Here is a 25,840-nt window from a genome sequence, read left to right as displayed (position 1 = left end):
CAAAACACCAGCGTGAAAGGCCATTGGCCAGGAGCGCAGAGTGCCCGTCCAATGGGCGGGCGCGTTGTTGAGCGGTGGGTGAGAAGCGCGAGCGGGTGGCTGCCTGAGGGGGTCTGGGGAGGCGAAGGGGAAAGGCAAGCAGGCCGGCTGGCGAGGAGGCGGAGGAAACGGTTGTTTCGGCTTTCGGCTCTCCGCCGCCATGAGTTCCATCGGCACCGGGGTGAGTGTCCCCTGAGGGGAAAGGGAAGCAGCAGCAGGCGGCGGCGGGGGAGCGCTGTCTCTGGGCGAAGCCCCTGAGGGGCTCGGGGGGGGGCTCGGAATGCGGGCGAGGCAGGAAGAAAGGGCGGCCTTCTTTCCCCTCAGCGGACTCTGCGGCGGAAGGGGGTCTGTGAGGAGAGGCGTGTGACGTCACACACGCGCGCGGTGGGGGGGGGAGAGGATTTTGCTACTGCTGCTGAGTCACTTTGGGGAAACCGAAAGCAAAAGGCCTTTTGGGGAGAAGCTGGGAGAGGGGGGGAAATATGGAACGGGATTAAAAGATGTGCATCCTTTAAATCAAGGGTCAGAAAACTTTTTCAGCAGGGGGCCGGTCCACTGTCCCCCAGACCTTGTCGGGGGCCGGACTATATTTTGAAAAAAGAAGAAGGAATTCCTATACCCAACAAATATTCCAGAGATGCATATTGAATAAGAACACACATCATACTCATGTAAAAACACCAGGCAGGAGCCACAAATAACCCAGAGATGCATTTTAAATAAAAGGACACATTCTACTCAAGTAAAAATACACTTGATTCCCCGACCATCCGTGGGCCGGACTGAGAAGCCGATTGGGCCGGATCCAGCCCCCAGGCCTTAGTTTGCCAAGGTAAAGGGACCCCTGACCGTTAGGTCCAGTCGCGGATGACACTGGGGTTGCGGTGCTCATCTCGCTTTACTGGCCGAGGGAGCCGGCGTACAGCTTCTGGGTCATGTGGCCAGCAGGACTAAGCCGCTTCTGGCGAACCAGAACACCGTTTACCTTCCCACTGGAGCGATACCTATTTATCTACTGGCACTTTGACGTGATTTCAAACTGCTGGGTTGGCAGGAGCAGGGACCGAGCAACGGGAGCTCACCCCGTCACGGGGATTCGAACTGCCAACCCACAGCGCCACCCGTGGTTTAAATTAGCGGCAGGGAGACTCTGGTCTGTGGGCCAGTGTTCCCCTGGCAAGGGTCTAATTTGGCCCGCTAAGGCCATCCCCCCTACCAAACGCCAACCTGCTCCATACAAAATGTCGTATCGTTTTATGGATTATAAATGTTTATATCATAGGGCTTAACGCTATAATTGAGATGTTTAGCCTATTTCTTAGTTGCTGCTTTGCTAAGTGTTTTATAGATTGTAATTGTTTTATTGATGTTTCGTTGATTATGATTTATGCTGTTCTTGTGATGTTTTGTAAGTCAGGTAAAACTTCCCTGCCCTGGATTTTTTTTTTAAAAATTAAGTATTTGGGAAGTTCAACAGGGAGGGGGCCTGTCTGACATCAACCAGGAGCCTTAAAGTGCTCATTTGATTGTTTCCTGGCAAGCCAGGTGCCTCTTAAGTTCCGATTGGGCACCTCAAAGTACAACCTGATTCCTGCAGAAAATGCAGGTTGCAAATGGCAACATCAACTATAACACCTGGGATTGGTCACTTTCGCAGAGTTCCTAATCAAGGGTCCTGGAGTGCAGTCTATCCTGGCCAAAAGCAGGGGTTGCCTTTGGTGATGATCAGTGCTGACACAACCCTTACCTGGAATTGTTTTAAGAATAGAAAAGTAGATGGCTAATCTGTTAAGTATATTTTTGTATTTTATATAACGTTAAAGGATCGTTAAGGATCTGGCTTTCTTGAAGTGGGTGGAAACGTACCAAACTGTGGGGTGGTCTACACATGGGTTGTTTGGAGGGAGTGGGTGGCGCTGTGGTCTAAACCATTGAGCTTCTTGGTGAGCTCCTTTGCTCTGCCCCAGCTCATGCCAACCTAGCAGTTCGAAAGCATACTTGTGCAAGTAGATAATTATGTACTGCTGCAGTGGGAAGGTAAATGGTGTTTTCATGCGCTCTGGCACTAAGATTTGTTTGGCCTCCCCACCCAATTGACATATAAAGTCATGAGGACCAATCTATGTGATGGTGTGATGTGCAAACTCTACCACTGTCTCAAACTTTAAGCAAGCTTTCATTAGAACAGACTTTGTCTACTGCTTCAAACTTCAATGTTTAGCACTGCAGTTCTTTCTGAGAAGCTTGTACATTAGCTTTTAGGCTGGGCCAGCCAGAAGCCTATGAACTTAAGAAAAAAATATATGAATTAACATCCACACCCAACACCTGAAATAATGACCTAGATTTTCCATTCTATAATGTGTGAAATGGTCTTTTAAGATGAAAAGTTGAAATGGAAGAAAGTCACTGCAGTTCTTGGTTGGCCAGGAGAGGTAGCTGTTGACTCGTCCAAGTCACTATGAAGTTTCTACACCTGGTACCAAGAACCAAATTAGCAGAAGAAAAAGAGAATGGAGCTCACAAAGGCAACAATACATGCATATTATAAATATAATTAATTAAAACAAAATGCATTTATTTCCAAATACCAAAACCCAGGAGGGAGCCTTACTCACCTGAAAACCCTGTGTTCGTATGCATTGTGGTTTAAACCACAATGGCTTGTTGGTAAAATGTTGGTGGTCTGCTATCATGCTTGCTGAAGATGGGTAAACAGACAATATATTTATTTTGTCACCCAATAATTGATAGGTCTCAAACAAAGGAGGAATAAACACCCTCCAAACAAATGCCTGATTTCTGTACTATACTGTGAAGTGTCTAAGATGACAATTGAGGTCATTGCCTCCGTGATTCTCTTAAGACTGAAATTAGGCCTTCAAGTTACTTGGGCTGCAGCAGAAAACAGCAGCCCCATACTGCCTGTTTTTCTAACCTGTACTGTCAGATGCAGACTTGTGTTATTGCACTGCAAGTTTTCACTCTGCTTCAGGAACTCACTTTTGTGGTGATGGGGTTCTTGAAGCATGAGGTGATGCAAACTGTCCAGTGTGACTAATGTTATTGTAGAACAGCTTGTTGTGCTTCTCTGGCTGTACTGGAAGGCTATTGGTTATAGTACAGTGTGGATTGTTTAAATAAAATCAACGTAGTTTATAACGACAACATGAGAAGACACAACTTAAATCATTTTTTTGAATTGGCATTTTCAGATATTTCCTAAATATACAAAGTATGTAATGAATTGCTTGAATCATATATATTGTGCCACTTCTAAGGGTATGTTCCCATATATATATATATATATATATATATATATATATAGCTTTGCAGTTTCAGAAAATAGTGCACGGTATGTGCACTTAATAATTATTTCTTGCTCTTAATTTATGTGAGAGTTACAACAAAAAATTAATTACACAAAACATGCGTTCTATTTTTATGTCAAACATGAATATTTATTTGGTTCAGTATGCATATATTTCAAACATCTTTTTCTTTCCCTTTCCATATAAGAGAGCCTACAAATGTTAAACTGATGGTCAGACCCAGCAACTGTTGGCTGCATAGGAGCTTAGGCTGCAACCCTAATTTTGAACTGTGTGGGACTCAATGCTCAGTAAATGTGCTTGGAATTAGAAGTTGGCTTTCTATAGGCCGTTGCGCCCAGATTTTCAATTATTGGGGAGAATGATTTCTTCCATTATTGCATTTGTTTCATGTGTAAATCATAAAATACATAGTTTTGACTGATTTTTATTTTGTATTCTATCTATTGCAGTTAAGCGGTATATATGTTGTTTAAATTAAATAAAACAAATATTCGTAGTTTGAGAAATGTGCAAATTTAGAGATTGTTTTTATAGTAGGAGAGCAACAAACCTTATTTATACAGCGGGGTATGCAGTGAAATTGACTAAGGAATCCCGGTTCCACTGCCTCTTGCTGTTCTTTGAAAAAGAGCTACAAATGTATGCTTCTCTTTTGCAGTATGACTTGTCGGCATCTACATTTTCTCCAGATGGCAGAGTGTTTCAAGTAGAATATGCTATGAAAGCTGTGGAGAATAGCAGGTAAGAGTAAGACCTGTTATTTATTTATTTATTTATTTAAAAAACCCTTTTTTAAATGACCAAAACCCTGATATGAAACTTAATGTTAAAAAGAACACTTTTGCAGAGACTAAACAGTAGAATTTACAAATGAAATGGCTTTATACTGCATCATACCACTAGACAATATACCCCAGTATAGCCTCCTTTGACTGGCAGTGGATTCCCTTTAGTGGGTTGGGAGGTTTCCAGCTCACAGGCCTAATTAGGCTTGGCATGTGGTCCCTGAGACAATCGTCCACAAATGACCCTCTGCTATCATGTATGATGGGTATAAGCAGGTAAGAACACAGATCCAAGGCAATAATTGGCTGAAAATGAGTGCTATTTGTGCAAGCCCTGCTTTGTTCGCAACACATTTTGGTTTTTTTTTTTTTTTTTAAATATTTTTATTTTTCCATATAAACACAATACAACAAACATAAACATACAAAAACAAAAACAAAACAAAAGACATGTATCATTTCATATCCTAATTTCATATCCTATCTTCCCCGACTTCCTCATGCCTCCCCTTTCTGTATTCCAAATTCTTATCGATTGTTCAGCAAATCTTCCCTTATTTTAATTTAAATTTAGACTATTCTTCCTTATTTTCCTTGTCTTAACCATTGCTAATAGTAACCATTTACTTTCCAGTCCAACATCATTCTAACTTTCATTAACTTTGTGATATTTCTTTAAATAGTCCTTGAATTTTTTCCATTCTTCTTGCGCTGCTTCTCTTCCCTGGTTTCGGATTCTGCTCGTCATTTCTGCCAAGCCCATATAGTCTATCACCAAACATCTTTCTCTTTTGATTTTCTCCATTTGAACCTTAACTGCACCCACAGATGAACTTCAGAAGGGCTTGCTGCAGCAGCTGATTGGCAATTACACTGAGCACCTCTGAAGTTGTCATCTGACATTACTCTGACATGTGATTGATAGGTCAAAGTTGATCTACGGGGCGTGCAGTACTGAAGGATCCAGCCCACTAGCCATGTACACTTCCCCACTCCTGGTTGTATAGCACCAGACAAAGATATTACATGTTGCTACCTGGTCCTGCATGCAAAGCATGGGTTTCTCCACAGAACTGCAGGTCCTTTTATTTACCCAAGAGGCTCAGTGGTTTTGACCACAGTGCCACCTGTGTCCCCCATAGTCACCTTTAACTGGACTACACCATCCAGTGGTTCTTTACCTACCTTTACCTGCTTTTATTTGTATGTGTTCTGACCTCTTGAATTCTGTGAACTCATTCTTGTACCTTGCTTACTTGGGAGTAAGTCCCATTTGGAAGTGACATCATTAAGTGAAGTTGGGTTTTAGCCTTACAGCCTGCCATCATGCATTTTTACTCAGAGGTAAGTCACAATGTGAAGCCTCTGTTTTCATTAAAATCAACCAATGTTTTGCTCTGAACCTCTGCAGGAACAGGATTGCTGCTTTTTCATTGTTCCACCTTGGCAGATACATGATGTGATAGCAGCTAGTCAAACTAATTTCAGTCGAACCTACTTTCATCTAAAGCCCAGTCTGTGCATGATTCCTCAGAGATACTTACTCACATGGAAGTGTGCCTAGGACTGCAGCTGACAGCTATAAAATTCATTTGGTTTGATGATTTTTTAAAAAAGTTGCATGATGGCGTAAAACTTTAGCTTTAAAAAGTTTGGATATTGTTGAAATCAGTGTATACACATATGATTTTCTTAGGAAATCAATGTCTTTGAAATGTATTGTTTCATTTGGCTATATTTTCATGCCATAAGGAGGAAGCTTTTTTAAAACAGTGCAGTAGGTTGTACATAGTAGGGAAGCTAACACATGCTGCATGGGTGGTTCAAAATGTTAGTGCTATACAGTACTAAGTTGAAGTTCTGTCAAAATGGATAGGATTCAAGTAATGTGTCCCATCAGTGGAAGCCCTGCTCCAGGACTTCAACTTGTTTAACCAGGCTTTCCCTCTTTCCTCTGCTTGTGCCCCCACCCTTTTAGCTCTGTGGGAGTTGTTGGAACCCCCAGAACGGGGGGGGGGGGGTAATGAGAGGGTTGGGTGTTCCGACTGGAAAGTCAACATGTGTGACCTAACAGAACAATTGCCTTAGCTTGATGTTGAATTCCTCCCACAGTACATGTGTATGTTTTCTTGACTGTATTTGATAGTAGTAGCTTTTTATCTTGATCCAGTACTGTCCTAAAAAGATGAAAATTTGAATAAATATTAAAACCGTAATATTTTAGTTCCAAAGCCATATAATATACCTTGTGGTTCTCTTATAAGCATCATGTGCAGGGCTTTCCTGAACTGGGCTCATTTTCATCACTTGCAGATAGTGTTTATTGTAGATTAGTCATGTAGTTTGTTTTTTAAATTAATTAGGTTAGTTTTTATTGATGTTTTTAAAAGAACTGTTAACCTGTTTTTCCTTGAGCACCTTCTGATTGAAAATTCAACTGAAAAATCCTAGCAAGAAATACTTTTAACTGATCTGATCACTGTATCGTAACTTTTTTTTCAGTACAGCAATTGGGATACGGTGTAAAGATGGTGTAGTCTTTGGAGTCGAAAAATTAGTTCTGTCCAAACTGTACGAGGAAGGATCCAACAAACGCCTCTTTAATGTCGATCGACATGTTGGAATGGTGAGTTGGTCCTCAGTATCTTAGAGCATTCATTTCCGTTTAGCACGTGCTGAGGCTTATCCCCCTGTCAAATGGCCTCTTGGATAAGCCAGTGGTAACATTTAGCTTGTAACCAGGAAGGAAAGCTGGAGGCGTCAACTTGCAAGGGTGGAAATGCTAGTTTGACCAGTTCTGGAAACATGTGCCTGGCAATCATGTGTCTGTTGTAAAGGATAATGCCAGAGAGATACACGGGGAGTGTTGACTCAAATTTCTGTTTTGATTTTTGTTGTAAGATGGCTGATGTTTATTTCAGGCAGTCGCAGGACTCCTGGCTGATGCCCGTTCTTTGGCTGACATAGCAAGGGAAGAAGCTTCTAACTTCAGATCCAACTATGGTTATAATATTCCATTGAAAGTAAGGAGCTTTGTTTCTTTTTGCTTCTATCTGTATGCAACTTATGAAAAGCACAGCATGCTTCAGATGCTTTGCAGGAAACTTATTAAAAATATTTCCAGTGCTCTTACTTTTCTTCTTTCTTCCCTCCTCCCCAACAGCATCTTGCAGACAGAGTGGCTATGTATGTACACGCCTATACTCTGTACAGTGCTGTCAGACCTTTTGGTTGCAGGTAAGAGCTTTTATTCATTTATACTGCAATTCACAACACATTTGCCAACCAGAGTTCAGACCAGATAGTAACTTAAAATGTGTGTTTGTATATGAGAAAAATACATTTGTAAAACACAATTTAAAAGCCTTTATCTCTGAGCGCTAAATGCACAAACAAGGGTAATAATCAAGTGAAGATGCTCTACTGGATTCTTGCAAGTTTCAGAAGGCAAGATCTCCAGATCTAAGGAATGCACTCTTGCTGCTTGAACTTGGAAATCTGGATTGCTTACTTAACACAACCTCTTAAACAATCCACCAAGACTGCTTAAGAGTGAAAAAGAAAATGAAGGCATCAGCCAGAAGGGGAGGGGCAAGGAGGAAGGCAGGAAAAAACACAACCTGGTGCTAGATGGAGAGTTTAGCCAGGCATGTTTTGACAGAGCCCTTCCTCAAGGGGAAATAATTAAGTTCTGCTTTCAAAAAGGTGCGTCCTCTGGGTTCTGTTGGATTATATTCAAAATGTGTCGCGGTGTGTTTTATCCAAATTCTTTCCTATCAGCATTACTAAGAATATTCAATGGCTTGGATCCAGACCTGCTGTTCCACTCTTTATGTTTGTGTGTATTGGATCCAACTGAAACTGCTCCTCTTTTGAAGCATCTCTGAAAGTCTCTTGGCTGAAGAGCGGGGGTTTTTTTACGGCTTTAAAAATGATTTCTGCCCAGTTTCTTCTATCACATTTTTTTGAGGGCTTGCCAACCTTCCAGAGCGAACTTTTGGAGGCATTGAGGGACTGCATGGTGAGAGGAATTTTCAGGAACTGCCTGTCTTTCCTCTGCCCAAGGTAGCATCCAGTTAGCAGAGTTCCACTCCATGCAATTCTGGATCCAAGTCCAACCCAATATACCCACAGCTCACTAGTAAGAATAGGTTAAATCCTATTCTCTCCTCAGTATGTGACCTAGAAGTATATGCATACCTTATTTAAATCAGCTGAATAAAAAGGGTTGCCCTTATAATTTCTGATTTGGAATAACAGATGTTGGACATCTTAACCTTTCTATTAAAATTATGGGTATGCTAGAAGCTAAAAAAATATTGGGAATCTTAACAAGTATCCATGGGTCAGCAAAACATACCCTAAGAACACCCCACGTTCTTAAGCAACCATTCTCAGCTTGACATAGTCCACATGTAATAATTTGGGAAGATATTTATTTGTGCTGTTCTGCTACAAACAGAGCTTTTCCAGTAAGTGTTATCTGAGTGAAGAGAAGTGTGGCAGAACTATATTTACCATTTGGCAAGGTGATGCCTATGGTAGGCAAGTTATAGTAGTTAAATATGAACCCAATGGTACATTACAAAATAGGGCAGCAAGTACAGAAGTTTCCCATCCCAATAGAAACATCTCTGTGTTAGTCATGGGCTGTGGCTTGTGCAGCTGATTTCAGTGAAACTTTCCCAAATTGCTTACTTGGAAGTAGGCCTCATTGAGCTCAGTGGTACTTCCCGTTAAGTGTTTATAGGATTGCAGACCTTTTGTCATTTATTCTCTGTCTGGCAGTTCTTCAACAAAATCTTTTACATTTCCAGTTTCATGTTGGGTTCCTATGATGGTGATGATGAAGGTGCTCAGCTATACATGATAGACCCATCAGGCGTTTCATACGTGAGTTAAATCTTCATAGGTGGGGAACAGTTAGTAGATAGGCAGTTGTATGACTCTTGCTCATCCACTGAAGTCCTTTAGTTTAAAGTGATTGGGGCAGCAGGGAGCAGCTGGCAGTTGGTTTTGGGCTGCTTACTGATCCCTAGTCCAGAAGATCACCAGATGTTCAGTATACAGTCATACCTCGGGTTGAATACGCTTCGAGTTGAGCACGTTCGAGTTGCGCTCCGCGGCAACCCGGAAGTAATGGAGTGTGTTACTTCCGGGTTTCGCCACATGCGCAGACGCTCAAAATGATGTCATGCGCAGAAGCGGCGAAAAGCGGCGTGCGCAGACGTGCTGTCGCTAGTTACGTTTGCTTCTAGATGCGAACGGGGCTCCGGAACGGATCCCGTTCGTATCTAGAGGTACCACTGTACTTGTGCAGGTCTCTGGAATGGGACTGACACAGTATGAACTTCGTCTGAATTAAGGTTAGGACTGCACTGCTGTTTGATAAGGCACATGCATGCAGTTGTTCGTGACATTCCAACACTATGTAAAACGTTTGCAATAATTACAGATATTGTTTGGTTTAAAGTTGTTCCTGTTGCATTTACAGGGTTATTGGGGATGTGCCATTGGAAAAGCAAGACAAGCTGCAAAGACAGAGATTGAAAAGCTCCAGGTAAGGCATTGCCTTACAGTGCTTCTAAACAAACATCCCAGGTGTCTCTGAAACATTTTTTCCACAGGGCAGGAATTTTCTGGGTTTATTAATCCAAGTATCTAGAAGTGTTGCCTTCTCAGTAAAATACTGGACTGCTGTCACCAGTTCAAACTTGACCTTCCAAGAGCTTTGTGAATAACAAGGATGTGTATAGATATAATCTTGGTTCTTCAGGAATTAGATTGGTGCAGAAATGAGCTTCCTGAGAATCTAGATAGAATTTATTTCACACTTAACTATAGTGCATTGGGTTTGTGAGCTTTATTTGAGAACACAGTAAACACAATAGTATGTGATTAAAATGCTCACTGTATTTGTATATCCACAGATGAAAGATATGACTTGCCGTGATGTTGTTAAAGAAGTTGCAAAAATGTAAGTTTCTTAAAATGTTGGCTTGGGTTGATTCACTGGGGCTGTTCTTATATTGAATTGTCTTTGGATGATGGGCTGGGATCTAGCAGTTCAGATAAAATGGACTTTCTGTTTACATCCAGATTATGACCCTATTTGATTTCAAACTACTTTAAGGCTATGCATTTCATACTCATAATTTCATATTTTTGTGTGAAAGTCTACATGGCTAAGGGATGAAGTATTTGGATGTTGAAATTTTGAGTGAACTTTCTATTTGGAGAGTGGATTCAACTTTTGATAGGTGATCGATTTCACGTGTAATGCTAAACCAAAAATCCTGGCTTATTGCGTGAGTGTTGTGCATTCAGCATCACTTCTCTCTTCTAATCCTGACTTGTTTCAAGTGCTGAATCCTGGCTTATTTTACTGCTTGTGCAAAGGGAGGAATGAAGATGCAGGAAATGATGGAATTGTGTGCAGCTTTCTTTAAACACTAACATCAAATTAAATCATGCCAAATAATTCTAGAAGAGGGCCCTTTTAGAAGCATTTCATCTCCAGTAAGTAACAGAGGAGCCAGAGTTTTCATGTGATTTTTAGGAGTCCTGAAATTGTGATGTGCATGTTTCTGAGTATATGCTCTCTTCTGAATGTACGTAAAAACTGTTTACTATTGAGCACCTTCCGTCCCAAAGCTGTAATACTTCTTGATAGATACTTGGAATAACTACTTTTTCTGTGTTTATTTTTTCTAGAATCTACATAGTCCATGATGAAGTAAAAGACAAAGCTTTTGAACTTGAACTCAGTTGGGTTGGAGAAAGTAATGTATCGTTCAAATCTTTTCTTCCTTCATTACTGTTTGCTGCTTTATGAAAATAGTTAATTTTGTAACTTGCTGTGATTTATCCTTAATTAACAGCATATCTAAAACAATGAACCTGTGTCCCTCCAGATGCTGCCAGCTTCCAACTCACATCATCCCTGACTATTGGCAGGGGTTGTTGGAGGCCAACAACATCTTTCGAGTCTCTGGTTCCCCATCCTTGACTTAAAATTGAAGACATGTGCCCTTGTATGGGGGTACATAATCTAAATACCATGACTGTATACAAGAAGTCTGCTCAGGAGTAGATCCATTGAAATCAGAAGCCGTGACTTAAGTCTGTTGGTTTTAATGAGTCTACTGTATGACTATAGCCCATACTGTTTTTCAGATAACAGTACCACAAAATGAGTTTGTGGCACATTTGTATATGACATTGCCTTTGCTTCAAACTTAGAAGATAGGTTTGCATTCTAAAAAAATAAAAAATTCCTCTTTAATTCATAGTAACCAAGGGAAAACATGAAATTGTCCCAAAAGACATTAAGGAAGAAGCAGAGAAATACGCTAAGGTAAGTGCTGGAACTTCACTGTCTGTTGTGCATAGGAAGCTGCATTAGACATCATACATTGGTACATCTTGGTCAGTAGTTTATTCCAGCTGGCAGCTGTCCAGATTTCAGGCAGGGAATGGTCCCAGCCCTGCCTGGAGGTGCCAGGGATTGAAATGGGGACCTTCTGCTTACATTCCTGGGAGGAAAACATCTCTTCCAATTTCTCTTAAGTAATTCTGGTTTACAAAAGATAAATACCAGTTACCTTTAAGTGGAGAAGTGATGATGCAGGCTGCTGTAGAATTTGTGTGCTTTTATGTAAAGTAGGTATAAAATGTCAGCTATTTAATTCCACAAATTGTGTGCACAGCTAGATTCCTGGTGTATGTATAACATGTGGGATACGGTCTGTTAGCACGGAAGCAGTAGGACCTGATCTTTTCTCTTTATTTCTACAGGAATCTCTGAAAGAAGAAGATGAATCAGATGATGAAAATATGTAACACATTGTTACTTTAAAACAAATGTTTTAATCTGTACTACAGGCCTGTGTATGTATTTGCCATGATGTATGTGCTGGAAGACTATTTTGAGTGACCAACTTGCACTAAAAATTTTTCCAATTACTGTTTATATTTGAGTATCAATTATTTGTCCAAAGGTTAGGACAGGGTAACTGTACAATGAGAGCAAGGGCTTGATGGAGAAACGTAATGAAAATAAGAAGATATACCTGGCTAGGAGCCAAAGAAACTTTGTGCACTGATGAGGACTTGCGGCTTGTCTTGAAATGCCACAACTGTCTTTCCCCTCTTCAGTGCTACCTAGCAAACCCGTTTGAAATTTCCAAAAGCAAATTCGTGGTTGCATGGGTGGTGATGTGGAGAAAGTATGTTGTTGAAGGAAAAAAGTTTAAAATCACATTGAGCACCCTGATTGCACCCACCACACTCCCCAGCCCTGTTGAATCCAGGCCTTAAAGAAATGGTAAAAAAACCTGCTCCCTCCTGTCAGAAGGTAGCAGCCCAGATACCTGGTCATACCTAGAATATCAGGGCTGTATCCTACAACTGGACAAGTTTATGATTCAACCTCCCTACCTAGCAGTCCACTTTTCCTGTTGTCTGGATTGGATTATAGTAAATATGATTACTGCTTTGAGATGCAGTTTGTAAAAAGCTTGTGTACAGCATGAACAATACGTATCTGTCTGAAAAGTTCAGATACATAGTGTGTGTGTGTATGTAAGATGTCACACTCAAGCTTTATCTTTCCTCTTCCAATTCAGCAGGTGGGGTGGCTTGAGGGCAAATAGTGAGCCTGAAGCTTGGTCATGCTTGAATAGAAGGGATCTGACTAATGCTGTTGGATATTGATTTGTGGCTTCATGTAACAGCGTGGTGGTTGTGAAAACATAATCTGAGCCCTAGTTGGGAGAAGAAAATTGTTGCAGTATTTTGTGTAGTGCTGTGCTTTAGTGTGGTGATCACTTTTAACTAATTTTTGCAGCGGCTGGAAAATGCTATGATTTTACAGTGAGATTCTCAAACTGGATTCTTAAGAGAGAAACCAGAGCTTTGTGCTCCGATGAGATTGCTGTTGTTCAAAAACTACTTAACTTTCCAATTTATTGCACTTGTTTAGATGGCAATGCTTACACAAGGATGCTTGTATGAAAAAAAAAATTTTTTTACCTGAGAACCCTCCAGGGCAAATTTGGGAGGAGCCTAGCATTTCCTGTCCAGAAAGTTGTTTTCAGCCCATAGTCTGAAAGCCACCATTTCACCCACTCACCCACTTTTGATTAACATCTGCACAAAATACAAAAGCTTGCTCACTATTTTGTGACAATCTTGGCATTCATGAATATTTCAGATACTTAGCCAATTGCTTACACTGACTATAGATGCAGGTGGTCCAGCCACATGCCTTTGAGGCCATAAGTGGGGCATGGGATGCTAAGTATCTCATGTTCTTCCATCTCCTTTTACAGTCAGAGCCAACTTGTGTACTCAACTGCCCCTGTGAATAACAGGATTATTTTAACATTCTCCTCTCCCACAGCAGCTTTCTGCCACCATTTACACAAATCAGTACATGAACTGGAGCATTTCTTACATGATCCTGTTTAGTGTTGAATAATTTAGTACTGAAGTTCTTGAATGAGCACTAGTTTTGAAAGAGCTGCCAGTAGTGGGATATTTTTGCCTACTTTCCTACATCTGTTGATAAAAAAGTAAGGTGAAAGGAAACATTTTCGCCAATTAAGAGTTATCATACTTCTACTTATGAATTTATGGTAGAATAATGATTGCAGCTTCCTACTGGGAAGATGCTGAACTACACAATATTTATTAATGATAGTTCAGATGACCAGTGGCAGTGTCACTTGACTCACTACTACTTCCTGTTCCTTAAAAAAAAAAAATTCTCAGTGTATGTACTCAAGACCATGTTTCCACTTTCTCATGTCAGTCATGGCATCCCCAAACCACAGCCCTGCTTACGTCATAAATTAGTGTGACTAAGCAGGAAGCAAGCACATGCAAACCAGCGCTGTGTGATTCACACCACAATGTTGGAAAGGAGGGGAGTAGTTAGGTGCAATCCAGCAGGTATGAGAAAGCTCTTTACAAATGTAGGGCAAGCTTCTCCTGCCTCTGAATAGGGAACCTTCACTCCCAAGAGCCCACATTCACTCAAGTGCAGGAGTCGCATGCCGGTAGTAGAAGTCAGCAGTAAAATAGTTGCAGCAATAGATGGGACTCTTTAATTTTGTAGAGTAGACTACATTCTTCAGAATTACACACAGCCAGACAATAAGCAGCATCAGCACAATTCAGTGATACCTTCCAAACAGGCAAAAGCTGAGCAGGGCCAGTGAACGATGGTCTAGGCCAGCGTTCCCAAACTTGGGTCTCCAACTGTTTTTGGACTGCAACTCCCATCATCCCTAGCTTGCAGGACCAGTGGTCAGGGATGGGAACTGAAGTCCAAAAACAGCTGGAGACCCAAGGTCTCATTAAAAAAAGGAGGAGCTCTAGTTCTCCTAAATTAAGAGGTGCAAGTATTACCAATAGTGGCCCTTCAGCGAGTAAAACAGGCAAGACAGAACACTCTTATTAGGACTTAATATGCAATGCACAGGTTTTATATTGGGAGTTAGGGGTCTTCTACATGCACAGCAGACAATTAGTCTCCTTTCAATGGCTACTCTCGTTTATCCATAAATGGCTCCTTAGTCGCAACCAAGGCCAGAAGAAGCTGTGGTGCTCACACTAGGACCCAAATGCACAACCCTTAGAAGAGTGTCTTAAAACATCCACAAAGCATGTTTGTCCAAGCTCCTAGCTAGTGCAAGGTAAACAAAAGATGCCAAATGTAATCATAAAATAGGCTTTTATTCCATAAATCAGTGTTTAAAGTATCTGTTCATCTTGAGACATTTTGTCAGATACAATGAAAGTTCTCTGCTTAGTGAAGATGACTCAGAACAGATTATAAGCAGTCAGCACAAATGTACTGAATCCCACAAGCAAGATAGTTGATGTTTCATCATGGTTCCGGCCATACACACAAGCTCACACTGTTCTGTGCCTTTGGAAGTATTTTCTGCAGGGATCTCTACGTTCACGGTCACAATTCTGTTGAAGGAAAAGATTAAAATGACACAAACATACAAATATTGGGGAAAGCTATATGTTCTCATCCAAGGGGAAGAGGCAAATCACACAAGTGTTTTGAAGATACTGTGTCCAGCTGACAAATAAAATTTAAAAAACTCACATTTTGAGAGAGAGAAAAATCAAAGAGTACATAGCTAACACCATACAATTAAAGGAATTATTTGCACATAATAGAATGCATAAGCTGAGAATACAGAAAAGAGTTACTGAGCTTGGGTGGAAGCCAAAAGTAAACATTTGCTTCTGCAATACACCATTACTATTTGTAATCTTAACATGAGTTAAAAAGAATAAAGGCTATATTGACTTGTAACATCAAAGTGAAACAAGTTGTCATCCTAAAATAGTAATTATATCCAGGGAGGTGAAAACTAGCAAATTGCATATTTTACATACTAATACCCAAGTAGACAGCTACAGATCAAACAGCTGTATGAGCAGAACCAGCTGTCATAACTTTTCTCTGCCCTTCTGCCCCCCCATCCCCATTGGTGGTTGTCCTGTATAGCTATGGGTGTAGGAAGGAATCACCTGAACCAAGGCAGTAGACAAAGCTATACAATGCGGTATTTTTAAGTGTTTCCCAAGCAGCACACATTAAGCAGCCACATCCCTCCAGGAGGGTGTCAACCAAACCTAAATCACCCTATGCAGAGCTACTTCTGAGATCACATTGTTTTTCTGTGTAAAATGCCTGGTTTCTCATTTAAGCAGAAAAATATTAGCAACTTTGCCTGACCAGGCTCTTAGCTATCCATTCCACTGACAGGCATCCAGGGACCTCCTTACAAAGACCATTCTACATTGCTAAAGCTTATTACCATACGTAGAAAACTGCTTCCTTAGACTCCAACAATGAAAGCAGGAAGCCAGGTGAGCAGACCAGTTTCAGCCAACAAGCAAAAAAACAAAACAAAAAACCAGCAATGAAAATCAGTCCAGCTGCATTTTCATTTGCTGCTACTTGCAGTGAAGATGGAAGAATAAGTGTCTTTATTCTACACAGGCAGAGCTTTACAGAGGAAAAACACACTGGGATGCCTATGATTGGATTTTCTTTGTGCGTTGGACTAGCTCCAGAAGGATTAGCAGCTGGAGAATGAGTTCACTATCACCATATATGATTATGCAATTCTGACACAACAAAGCACAAAAGGCAACATGAAAATTAAGAGGAGGGAAAAACCTTCACACTACATAGCTAGCAAATATTGAGAAACTGTCTTACCTTTCCAGATGGCTTGGTGATTAAACAAAGCACTGATTTCCAAATGCTCTCTGGAATGGGACGGTAAGCAACTTGAAAGGCACCTGGCAAATACCAAAAAGAAGTTACATTTCTAGAAAGCCAGGCTGTTTCCCCACACCCAGGCATTCCCTCTGCTCCAACACTTCTGCACAAATGGCAATATCTGTCTTCTAAGTTGCCTGGTTCAATAAATTATAGTAGAATGCTCCAGCTGACAGTGCCTATTCCTTCTCTATACCGCTGTCATTACCAGTCTAGACCCTCATAGCTCAGTCGGTAGAGTGTGAGGCTCTTAATCTTAGATCCCTGCCTTACAGTGTTCAGCTAGATGATCCTCGTGGTCCCTTCTCCACAATTCTTTTATCAATGTGCACATTATTGCTTTCAGCATTAAAGGGCATCAACTGGTAATATAAAGTTTTCTTCTAGTTGTGGCTTTATGGAGCTAGAATGCTGCTCTGGAGAGGCAGCAACAATTGAGAGACCAGAACCTGGGGAAAAACAGGAGGAAGGTGCCTGAATCACTGTTTGCAAGACAGATTGTTTTCCCAGGGGTGGAACGCTAAGGCTAGAACAAGTATTATACCTTTGACATTATCATAATCCAAACATTCACAGCAGCATGTAAATTATTTATGATGTATTAATTTTAAAATGCATTTTAAAAGCAGGTATATGATCAAACTACACTTCCAAGTTTCTAAAAACTGTAATACCCAGTTTAGCCAGATCAGTAACTGGAAGAACACCCATAGCTTTTCCAGGATTCTCTAATCACTGTTCATCTCCATCTCAAGCAGCCATGGAGAGCCTGGCATGACAAAAATATTTAACAGCTGCTATAAAGCTGAACTGCTTTTCCTTTCTTTGGAAACATCATTGTTGGTAGCTCTTATGGGCAGAAGAAAAGCTGTGAGCAGACAGCAGGGAAAAAGGCAGGCGGCAATGGTGGAGTGTGCAGGCAACAGGAATGTATTCAGCTGCTTCCTTCTCAGCACACAGTGGGACACAGTCAAGTTTTGAAGATTAAAAGTGTTACTCTATGAAGTCTTAGCAGCCTTTCCCAATATATTTTTGTGCCACAAAGCAGCAAGAACTGTAGCCTACTCTTGGATATTACTTTCAATCTATGATAACAGAAGCAGTCTTGTGATGAAATGCAGCATGGGAGCTGATTCACATTGAATTGGCTCACCTTTAACACAACAGCAGTTAATGCTCTTGCATTGTGAGAGATTCTTGGGCTCTCAGGCATTGTGGTTTGAATACGGGGGAAAACACATCTACTAGTTTGCTGGTCTGAATGTAACAGTAAATCAAGGTTTGACATAAGGAGGTTGAACTCAAAGCCTGCAAGGGGAGGGGGCAGCACACAAGCTCAAGCCTCATTCACATAACATCAAACAAAAATTCAACCCAACATGTGAACCAAGCCATTCATTCCTCCCATTGTGTTCACTGTGTTTCTTAAAAAAAAAAAGACCTTTACACATATGTTAATAGCATGGATTTGTGTATTCAGCTGTAGCCACTTTCTGTACCACAAACTCTGTGAGTTAGTACAATGTCCAAGGTTTCTTTCTAATAAACCTACAGTGGCAACTGCCCAAGCTGAACATCTGAGCTTCTAAGGATAATTACTTCCTTTGAAGTGTACAACCCAGCTAGCTTCCCCCTCCCTAAAATAAAATCAGACACTCACACCTTGTTTAATTTCAGAACTGGGACAAAAGGCAAAACAGAAGAGGAAAATAAAAATGCAGCTACATTCATTTCCTTCCCTTCTTGGTTTCCAGGTTTATGAAGACCTATTCAGATACATGCTAGAACAAATAACCTCACTAAGTCAAGCCCTAATTGCTTAACAGCTCATGCGTAACAAAACCCAAAGCATCAGAACTAAGTCTTCCAACAGAGACATCAAACAGGATTCACCACATAAAGGACAGCAGGTGAGCTACGATATGAAGTACTAATTTGCTATGTGATACATAGTTAATGGTCATCATCACAATACCCGTACATGGCCAAGTTTATTTTACAAAGACACAGAATGACCTTGTGATAGTTTGGTCTTTATTATTTACATATCTTTAAGGATTGAAGTTCACACCCCGTTCCCACCCATCACCTTAGCAGGATCACTTTAATAATAGCAGTCTACTAGCAGGCAATGTCTATGGCTGGAGTATTTGATCTACCTACAGTTCAGCTGTGTTTCCTCTCCCAACTGCAATCACAATGCAAAAAATACACTGTACTATGTGCGTCGGGATCAACTATTCAGAGCCAGGGTTAAGACCCACCGTCTCAGTTGTAGTTTACAGCCATCTTGTCTCCGGCATCAACATATAAAGTGCAGCAGCTGTGGCTCAGCTGTCCCACTCATCCTATGTTCCGTGCGAATTATCTTCCTCTTGAGTTAGATAGCCCAGCTTCACAGCAGCAGCAGCATCCTCCACCCCATGGCTTTTGGCACCACAGGTTCCTTTGCAAGGTGCTCCAAGTTTATTTGTCATCACCATACCGAAGGCGTCCCTCTGATGCCTCATTGGGTTAAGTTTCAAAGAAAGAAATTGCTGCTGGAATAAGAGATACAAAGTGTCAGCATTTTGTGCAAGAGATTATAGGCCCCAGCTCAGTATGGGATTGTCACCTCCTTCTCAATCAATTCTGTCCTATTATCCCCCTTGTCAAATCAGAACAGTCTGCTCATGGCATGCGAAGGTCTTTGCATTTGGGACACTATTCCAACAAGGTAACAGTTCTAGAAAATGGGAGACGCTCCTGCCAAATTTAGTGGGAGCTCACTCATCCACTTAAACTCAGTATGAATCAATGAAGTTTTTCTGCTGGGGTGTTCAGTCCATCATGTCTTAGCCTGCTAGGGAGGAAGGTTCTACATGGCTTAAGGTTCGATCTCTTTTTGACTTTGAATTTTCTTTCCACGTGTTAAAGGGAGATTGCCCTACTGTTTGAAAACCACTGTCCTGGGTAGTTAAGTGCAAGCATCCACAAATACAGTCAGGCGTGACCAACAGTTACTACCGTATTTTTCGCCCTATAGGATGCACTTTTTCCCCTCCAAAAATGAAGGGGAAATGTGTGTGCGTCCTATGGGGCGAATGCAGGCTTTCGCTGAAGCCTGGAGAGCGAGAGGGGAGAGCCCCAGCGCCAGCCCCACAAGGTCGGGGGACAGAGGGAGGCGGAACGCCGCCATCCCGCTGTCTCCGGACCTGGTCTGAAGGCGGGCGGCGGAGAGAAGAGCGCTTCTCCCCGCTGCCTGCCCCACAAGCTCCGGGGACAGCTGGGAGGCGCAGCGCGTCTCCCCGCTGTCCCCGGACCTGGTCTCAAGGCGGGTGGCGGGGAGAAGAGCGCTTCTCCCCACTGCCTGCCCCGCAAGCTCCGGGGACAGCTGGGAGGTGCAGCGCGTCTCCCCGCTGTCCCCGGACCTGGTCTGAAGGCGGGCGGCGGGGAGAAGAGCGCTTCTCCCTGCTGCCTGCCCCGCAAGCTCTGGGGACAGCTGGGAGGCGCAGCGCGTCTCCCCGCTGTCCCCGGACCTGATCTCAAGGCGGGCGGCGGGGAGAAGAGCGCTTCTCCCCGCTGCCGGCACCACAAGCTCCGGGGACAGCTGGGAGGCGCAGCGCGTCTTCCCGCTGTCCCCGGACCTGGTCTGAAGGCGAGCGGTGGGGAGAAGAGCGCTTCTCCCCGCTGCCTGCCCCGCAAGCTCCGGGGACAGCTGGGAGGCGCAGCGCGTCTTCCCGCTGTCCCCGGACCTGGTCTGAAGGCGGGCTGCGGGGAGAAGAGCGCTTCTCCCCGCTGCCGGCACCACAAGCGCCTGGAGGGGAAATAAAAATTTTTTTCTTTATTTCCCCCCCAAAAAACTTGATGCGTCCTATGGGCCGGTGCATCCTATGGGGCGAAAAATACGGTAATGGTCTCTTTCTGGCAATTCCTAGATGTCCTGGACAAAGCAAGATACAGTACCTCATTTCTCAAATCATTGCATGATTTGCAGGCAACCCGAGGGGAAGGCTCTTTCTTCATAACGGGTTGGAAAGAGAGACTACTCTCTCTCTCTCTCCAAGTTCTCTGACACACACAAAGAAGGAGCCTGCCTCTTTTAGTACCTCATTTAGAAGATATAACAAGCATCTCTCTTGCTGTTTCCTAGTGTGTTGAAAGCCCAGGGTAAGTGAAAAGCTGACCCAGCTCCTCCCCATGTGTGCCATAGGATTCTGTGTAGGAGAGGAGCCAGTGGCCAATACAAATGGCTCACTACTAAGGCCAGCAATAATTTGTGGAGCCCTGCCTAAAATTTTCATGAACAGTCCTGTATTTTCTGTATCCAACCTACAGAAAGAAACACCTAGCAAGTTAGCCACAGGTGGCAAAATTAAGATAAATTACAAAGGAGGAAGGACATCCTCTCCCCACCCCATTCCAACTTGTGTGTCACAGATGACAAGATGACTATGCGGCCTAAAGCATGACGAATATCTACCTCATGCTCTGTAAATGTCACAACTGTTTTTTTGTGCTGATTTGAAAACTGGTGTAAAATTATGTTGCTTGCAAATATGCAAATCCTTCTTAACTGAAACTATTTAAATACTGTGAAGGAGGTGCCAGCGTACTTTCCCCTGCAAATATCAAACAAGTGCTTCTTGAAAGTGGGGTACAAGATGGAGTTCAAACTGCTGGGAGTACAAAGTTTTAATCTGAAAACTTAGGCACAGTACTGGGCCAAGAGGTCAGAACCTGCTTGTGCTTATGAAATTCTCTGTCGCAAAATGTGCCTAGAATATGGGAGTTTTGAACACTGCCCCTAGATCCATAATTACCATCCTGAACAACCAGTGCATTCATAAGGACATCTGGAGTGCAGAGCGTACAAGCACATAAAAGATGGGCTGAAGTGATTTAAGAAGCAAGAATCCTAAGACAAGAGTTAGTACTTACAAGGCCCTTGTGAAATTTTATTTTATTCTCTTATAATCCTCAGTAAAAAGCTCTACTCATAATCATGGCAGAGGTTTCCACTCTACTGATGACAAAAAAGCACTCTCTTATGAAGCTACCTTCTTTTCATCACTTGGCAAGTTGATGGAGAGCACAAAATTCCTAATTCTTCTTCACGTTTATAAAGAATGGTCCTTTTGACAAGGTGGGAAGACTTTGCAGATCTTCTGTTCGGACTACCAGAAACTACTTATCATTTTAAAAAAACAAGGATGTCTGAGCAACTTGCATTTACTAGAAATAGAAGACAGGCACAAAAAGTCTGCACTACAAGAAAGCGCAGTTTGCTGCCCCTTGCAGCACAAACATCTCTTAATCCACATTGAGCAGTGGCTCACACATGGCATATTGAAGGTATTAGATATGGATACCTATATATCTATTTGTATGGGAGGGCAGGGAGAGAGAAGCATACAGCATTTAGACTTGAGAGTAGTCCTTTGCTTGGGACAATTTTTCGGCTGCAGGGCTAACCATACATACTTATGAGTAAACATGACTAGGAGAGTGCTATTAAAACTAATACACAACATTAATCCTGAAGAGGAAGTCAAGCTAGTCTTTAATAGAAAATGTTTTAATTCTGCACAGTTGAAGAAAGGCAACAGCCGAAGCTTTTTGTGGGCTAGAGCCCCTCTTCATCAGACAACAGAAGTACTGAGCCCGGCCTTGGCTGGGGAGGGCGGGGTATAAATAAAAAATTATTATTATTATTATTATTATTATTATCACTATTCTAGGTTGAAAGGTGCAGACATACATGGATTGCTGAGCGTAAGCTAACAGCCAGCGGGGGTTTAAGCACAATGGAGCAGGGCCCAGCTGCTTTATGGAGAGCCTCCACGCGCAGATCTCTGGGCAGATCTCACGACGGCGCCCCTGATCCACAAATGCATATCCCTCTCCATAAAAAGCGCCCTTGCGGCGCCGCAGGATACTTGAGCGTTTGCGGGTAGCTACTGGAGCAAAAAAAAATAAGAAAACGTAGCCAAGTAGGGCTACGACAAGGCCCTTTTCACGAGGAAGGTACAGCCATTAAACACTTTCAATAAATACGAGGGTGGGAGAAAAATATCGCGCGTCCCAGACACTCGCGGGGCTAAACTTCACTCCCCTGGTCTATCAAAAGGAAGAGCGAGGAGGGAAACCCGGAAGAGGAAGCCCCGCCCACTTATTGGCGGCTGCGCAAGTCCTGACGTCACACTCCACTTCCGGTCCGCAGCCCCGCCCCACTACGCAACGTTTACCTCGGGCCGTTGAGGCAGTTTTCCGCGGTAACGGTCGCGGGGCTCGCGGCCCTCCTCGCCCCTCGACGTTCTCCACACAAAATACGGCTGTTTTTAAGCCAACGGACGGAGGTCGCATTCTCCCCCGCCACACACATTAAAAGGCCTCACCGCACCCACACCTACCTCGGCTTCGTTTACCTCAGGCCTCCGCCGGAGCCGCTCCTCAGCACCCCTTCACCTCCAGCCCTCTCAACGAAATGGGACCGAGACGTGACTGAAGAGCGCACAAAATGGCGCCGGGCGAAGGCGATGGGGAGGAAAAAAATAATGAAACCCTGACGGCCGGAGGACGCATGCGCGTTAGGACTCCGCTTTCCCTTCGCCGCCTCCGCAAGCTTCTGTTGGCCCCGCCCTCCACCTTTCCGTTTCCATGAGACAGGCGCGGGCAGCCAATCACCTCTCGCCATTCCTCCTCCTCATTTTCCCCCGCCCCGCCCACCCGCTCCTCAGATTCCTGCCCCGCCAAGTCCTCCTCCAATCGCCTCGCGGCGCTTCACATCCGGCCCCTGCAGGCCTCTCGCTCGCTTCCCCTTCTCAGCCTAGGGAGGCGGGGCGGGTGGAAACTTTGACTTTACTCCCTTTTTTAAGCCGCCGGCCGTCCAACGGCGCTTCGCCCTTCCTCGGTTTGGACCAATGAAAAGTCTTTGATGATGGTGGGGGGGCGGGGAAACGAAGAAGAAGAAGAAGAAGTCGGGGGCGGGCGGGGGCGGAGGAAAGCGGCCGCCCAATCGCGTCGCGGAGAGCTGCCCTTCCGCAGTCCAATGAAAGGCGGGAGCTGCGCGCGGCGCCCGCTCAGGGCGGGGCAGAGCGCCCCCTCGAGCGTCACGGGCGGGGAGGGGGCCCCGCGAGGGGAGGAGCCAATGGGAGGCCGCGCCGCGCAGATCCTGCTCAACAGCTTGTTATTTGGGTGTTGAGCCGCGCAAGGCAGCAGCAGCAGCGCTGGGCGAGGGAGTCCCGCCCGCCGCCCGTCAGGGAGCCAGAGCGCGCGAGCCAGAGGCAGCCCGGGCTGCCGGGGGCGGGGAAGAGGCGGAGCTGAGGCGCCAGACCACAGGCCCGTCCTCCTTCCCCACCTCCCTCCCTCCCTCTCCGCTGCCGCCGCTCGCTCGCTCCGTCGTCGTCGTCGTCGTCCTTCGCCGCCTCAGCCGCAGCCGCCGCTTCTTTCCTGCTCGGGGTCGGACGGCGGAGACGCGCCCACGTCTTACACCGGAGGAAGGAAACGGGGCAGCCGCCGCCGCCGGATCCTCGTCGGCGGTGAGTTGGTGGCGGGGCTGAGGGGGCCTGGCCGGGCTGGGAGGGAAGGCAGGGGACCCTGCGCTGGAACTCGGGATCCCCTCCGGAGGTTGCGGGAGGCCCGGGCGGGATCCTGCTTCCCTAACGCCTGACCGGGGAGGCGGAGAAGCGCTGCCTCCTTCTGCCTCCTTCCCCTCACGGAGGAGCCACAACACACCGGCCAAGTCCTCCTTCCTCCTGCCACACTTTGAGCAGGCTCTCTTTCCCCGCCACATCTGGACGAGGCCCCCTTCAGCTCGGGGCGGGCCTCCTTCCCATTACTTCTCTTTTCCCTTCTCCCCCCTCAGAAAGAAAGCCCTTCGTCAGTTGCCTTGGCCTTCCTCAGGGGGGGGGGTTGGAGGGGTTCTCCCCCCCCCCGCTTGCCATCGCCTTGGTTGGGGGTCCGAGGGGCGTGTGTGTTGGGGGGCAGCCGGGGTGGGCCGGGAGGCGAGGGGGCTTCACAGAGGCCAAGGCCTAGAAGAGGGGTGAGTTTTTTTTATCGGGTGGGTGGGAAAGGGGGGGAACGTGTTTCCTTTCGGAGTCGAGAAGGTGTCCCAAAACACAGCACGAATTTTGTTTTCACTCTGGGGGGCGGAAGGAGGAGGGCTTCGGCATATGGGGAAGTGCGTTTAAAAGGAATGGGGCTTGTTTCGAGCGAGGCCTGGATGTGAATCGGAGTGGGAACTATGTGCAGGGGGTGGGGAAAGAAGGTCTGAGGTGCTTTTCAGCCAGGAAAAGCAAAAGAGTGGTTTTGCTAAGCGGTCGAGGGGATGTTGCCGACAACTTGCTGCAGCCCTGTGCACCCTTGGGTGCAAGTCCCACTTGAGTCCATACTTTGGAGTAAACATACAGAGGATCAAGCTGGAAGTCGTAAATGGAGGGTGTGTCTGCATTTGACTGGCCTGTCAGCCTCCCCTTTGCCAGGCAGCATTTTTACCTTCAGATATATTCTTGTCTGTCTTTTCAGATTTAAGGAAGCTCAGAGAGGGGGGCTGAAGATCCTGGCTTCTTGGGATTGCTCCTGTTTCTTGATCATCCTCTTGCTTCCTCTAAGTGAATGTCTTCTCCGTGGCCTTAGAGTTTCTTTTCTTGACAGGCTGAAGAGAAAAGGATGGATGACAGTTACTGACGGGGGACGCAGAGATGAGCAAGAGGGAGCTGAAATAGAGAGAAGGTAGCAGCATCAGCTACTTCTCAACCAGAACTCCAAATTGCCCGCTTACTACTTTTCAGCACTTTCCTTCTCTTTGCCAGTATGAGGCCTGGAGCGAGTGTTCTACAGATGCAGAAGTTCTGTGTTGTGTACACTAAGGAGAGGATTGTGTTTTCATAATTGACCACTGACTTCATAGTTTAATTTCTTGCTCTTCAGTTCTGTAACTTTTTTATAATTACATGTATGAATATTACCATTTTCTCCTTGTTTTCTAGATTTTTCTTCAGCTGTGGTAAAAAGAAAACTTTTGAGCTGGAATCCCTCAAATAACCTTCAAAGATGAAGGTAAATCTGTTTCTCAACTTCTCAGTTTTCCCTTCTCTTCAGTTCTCTATCCTGTCAATGATTGTGTATTATTTTCCTTCAATGTTAAAAGTACATCATCCTGTTGAATACATATTTAGTGAAATATGGTTCATATGCCACCGCTAAGGAAGCTTGCCTTTTGCTAAACAGCCACATATGTCTGCAAACCCAGTGAACAATTTAATATTACAGTATAGAAATACAATAGCATAAAATAGGATGCTGCCTCACACCAGGTCAAATTATTGATTCATCTAGGCTAGTACTGGCTCTCCACTATCTCAGGCAGAGGTCATTTCTGTTTC

The 25,840-nt window shown here is 44.2% G+C and overlaps 2 protein-coding genes and 1 long non-coding RNA gene across 7 annotated transcripts in view; 2 read left to right on the top strand and 1 right to left on the bottom strand.

The window, feature by feature from the left end:
• PSMA3 (proteasome 20S subunit alpha 3) lies at positions 1-12,131 on the top strand. Its single transcript, XM_083620349.1, has 11 exons — positions 1-220; positions 4,033-4,115; positions 6,662-6,785; positions 7,081-7,182; positions 7,323-7,396; positions 8,977-9,052; positions 9,654-9,719; positions 10,090-10,136; positions 10,874-10,941; positions 11,452-11,516; positions 11,957-12,131. The coding sequence occupies exons 1-11, from the start codon at positions 200-202 to the stop codon at positions 11,999-12,001; spliced, it is 771 nt and encodes a 256-aa protein (XP_083476475.1). The 5' UTR covers positions 1-199; the 3' UTR covers positions 12,002-12,131.
• Positions 12,132-14,880: 2,749 nt separating this feature from the next.
• Positions 14,881-22,998, bottom strand: LOC310766211. Of its 2 annotated transcripts, none has more exons than XR_014549960.1 (4): positions 22,868-22,998; positions 18,740-19,015; positions 16,413-16,495; positions 14,881-15,142 (listed from the first exon to the last, which is right to left on the bottom strand). It is a non-coding gene; the product is annotated as an uncharacterized lncRNA (long non-coding RNA). The 2 variants fall into 2 exon arrangements; XR_014549961.1 differs by having other exon boundaries at positions 18,740-19,012.
• Positions 22,999-23,471: 473 nt separating this feature from the next.
• Positions 23,472-25,840, top strand: part of ARID4A (AT-rich interaction domain 4A) — a 57,319-nt gene continuing 54,950 nt past the window's right edge. For 2 of the 4 annotated variants that reach the window (XM_083610786.1, XM_083610783.1), the window contains exons 1-2: positions 23,472-23,995; positions 25,445-25,514. In XM_083610786.1, the coding sequence (XP_083466912.1) occupies positions 25,509-25,514 (6 nt within the window). In that variant the 5' untranslated portion in view covers positions 23,472-23,995; positions 25,445-25,508. Of the gene's footprint in view, positions 23,996-25,065; positions 25,188-25,444; positions 25,515-25,840 lie in introns of those variants that run through there. The other 2 variants (XM_083610785.1, XM_083610784.1) reach the window with 2 other exon arrangements.

Source organism: Podarcis filfolensis (assembly GCF_964270895.1).
Source record: "Podarcis filfolensis genome assembly, chromosome: 1".
Lineage (NCBI taxonomy): Eukaryota > Metazoa > Chordata > Lepidosauria > Squamata > Lacertidae > Podarcis > Podarcis filfolensis.
The sequence above is the reverse complement of the archived record's forward strand: the minus strand, read 5'-3'. Positions and strand labels throughout refer to the sequence as shown.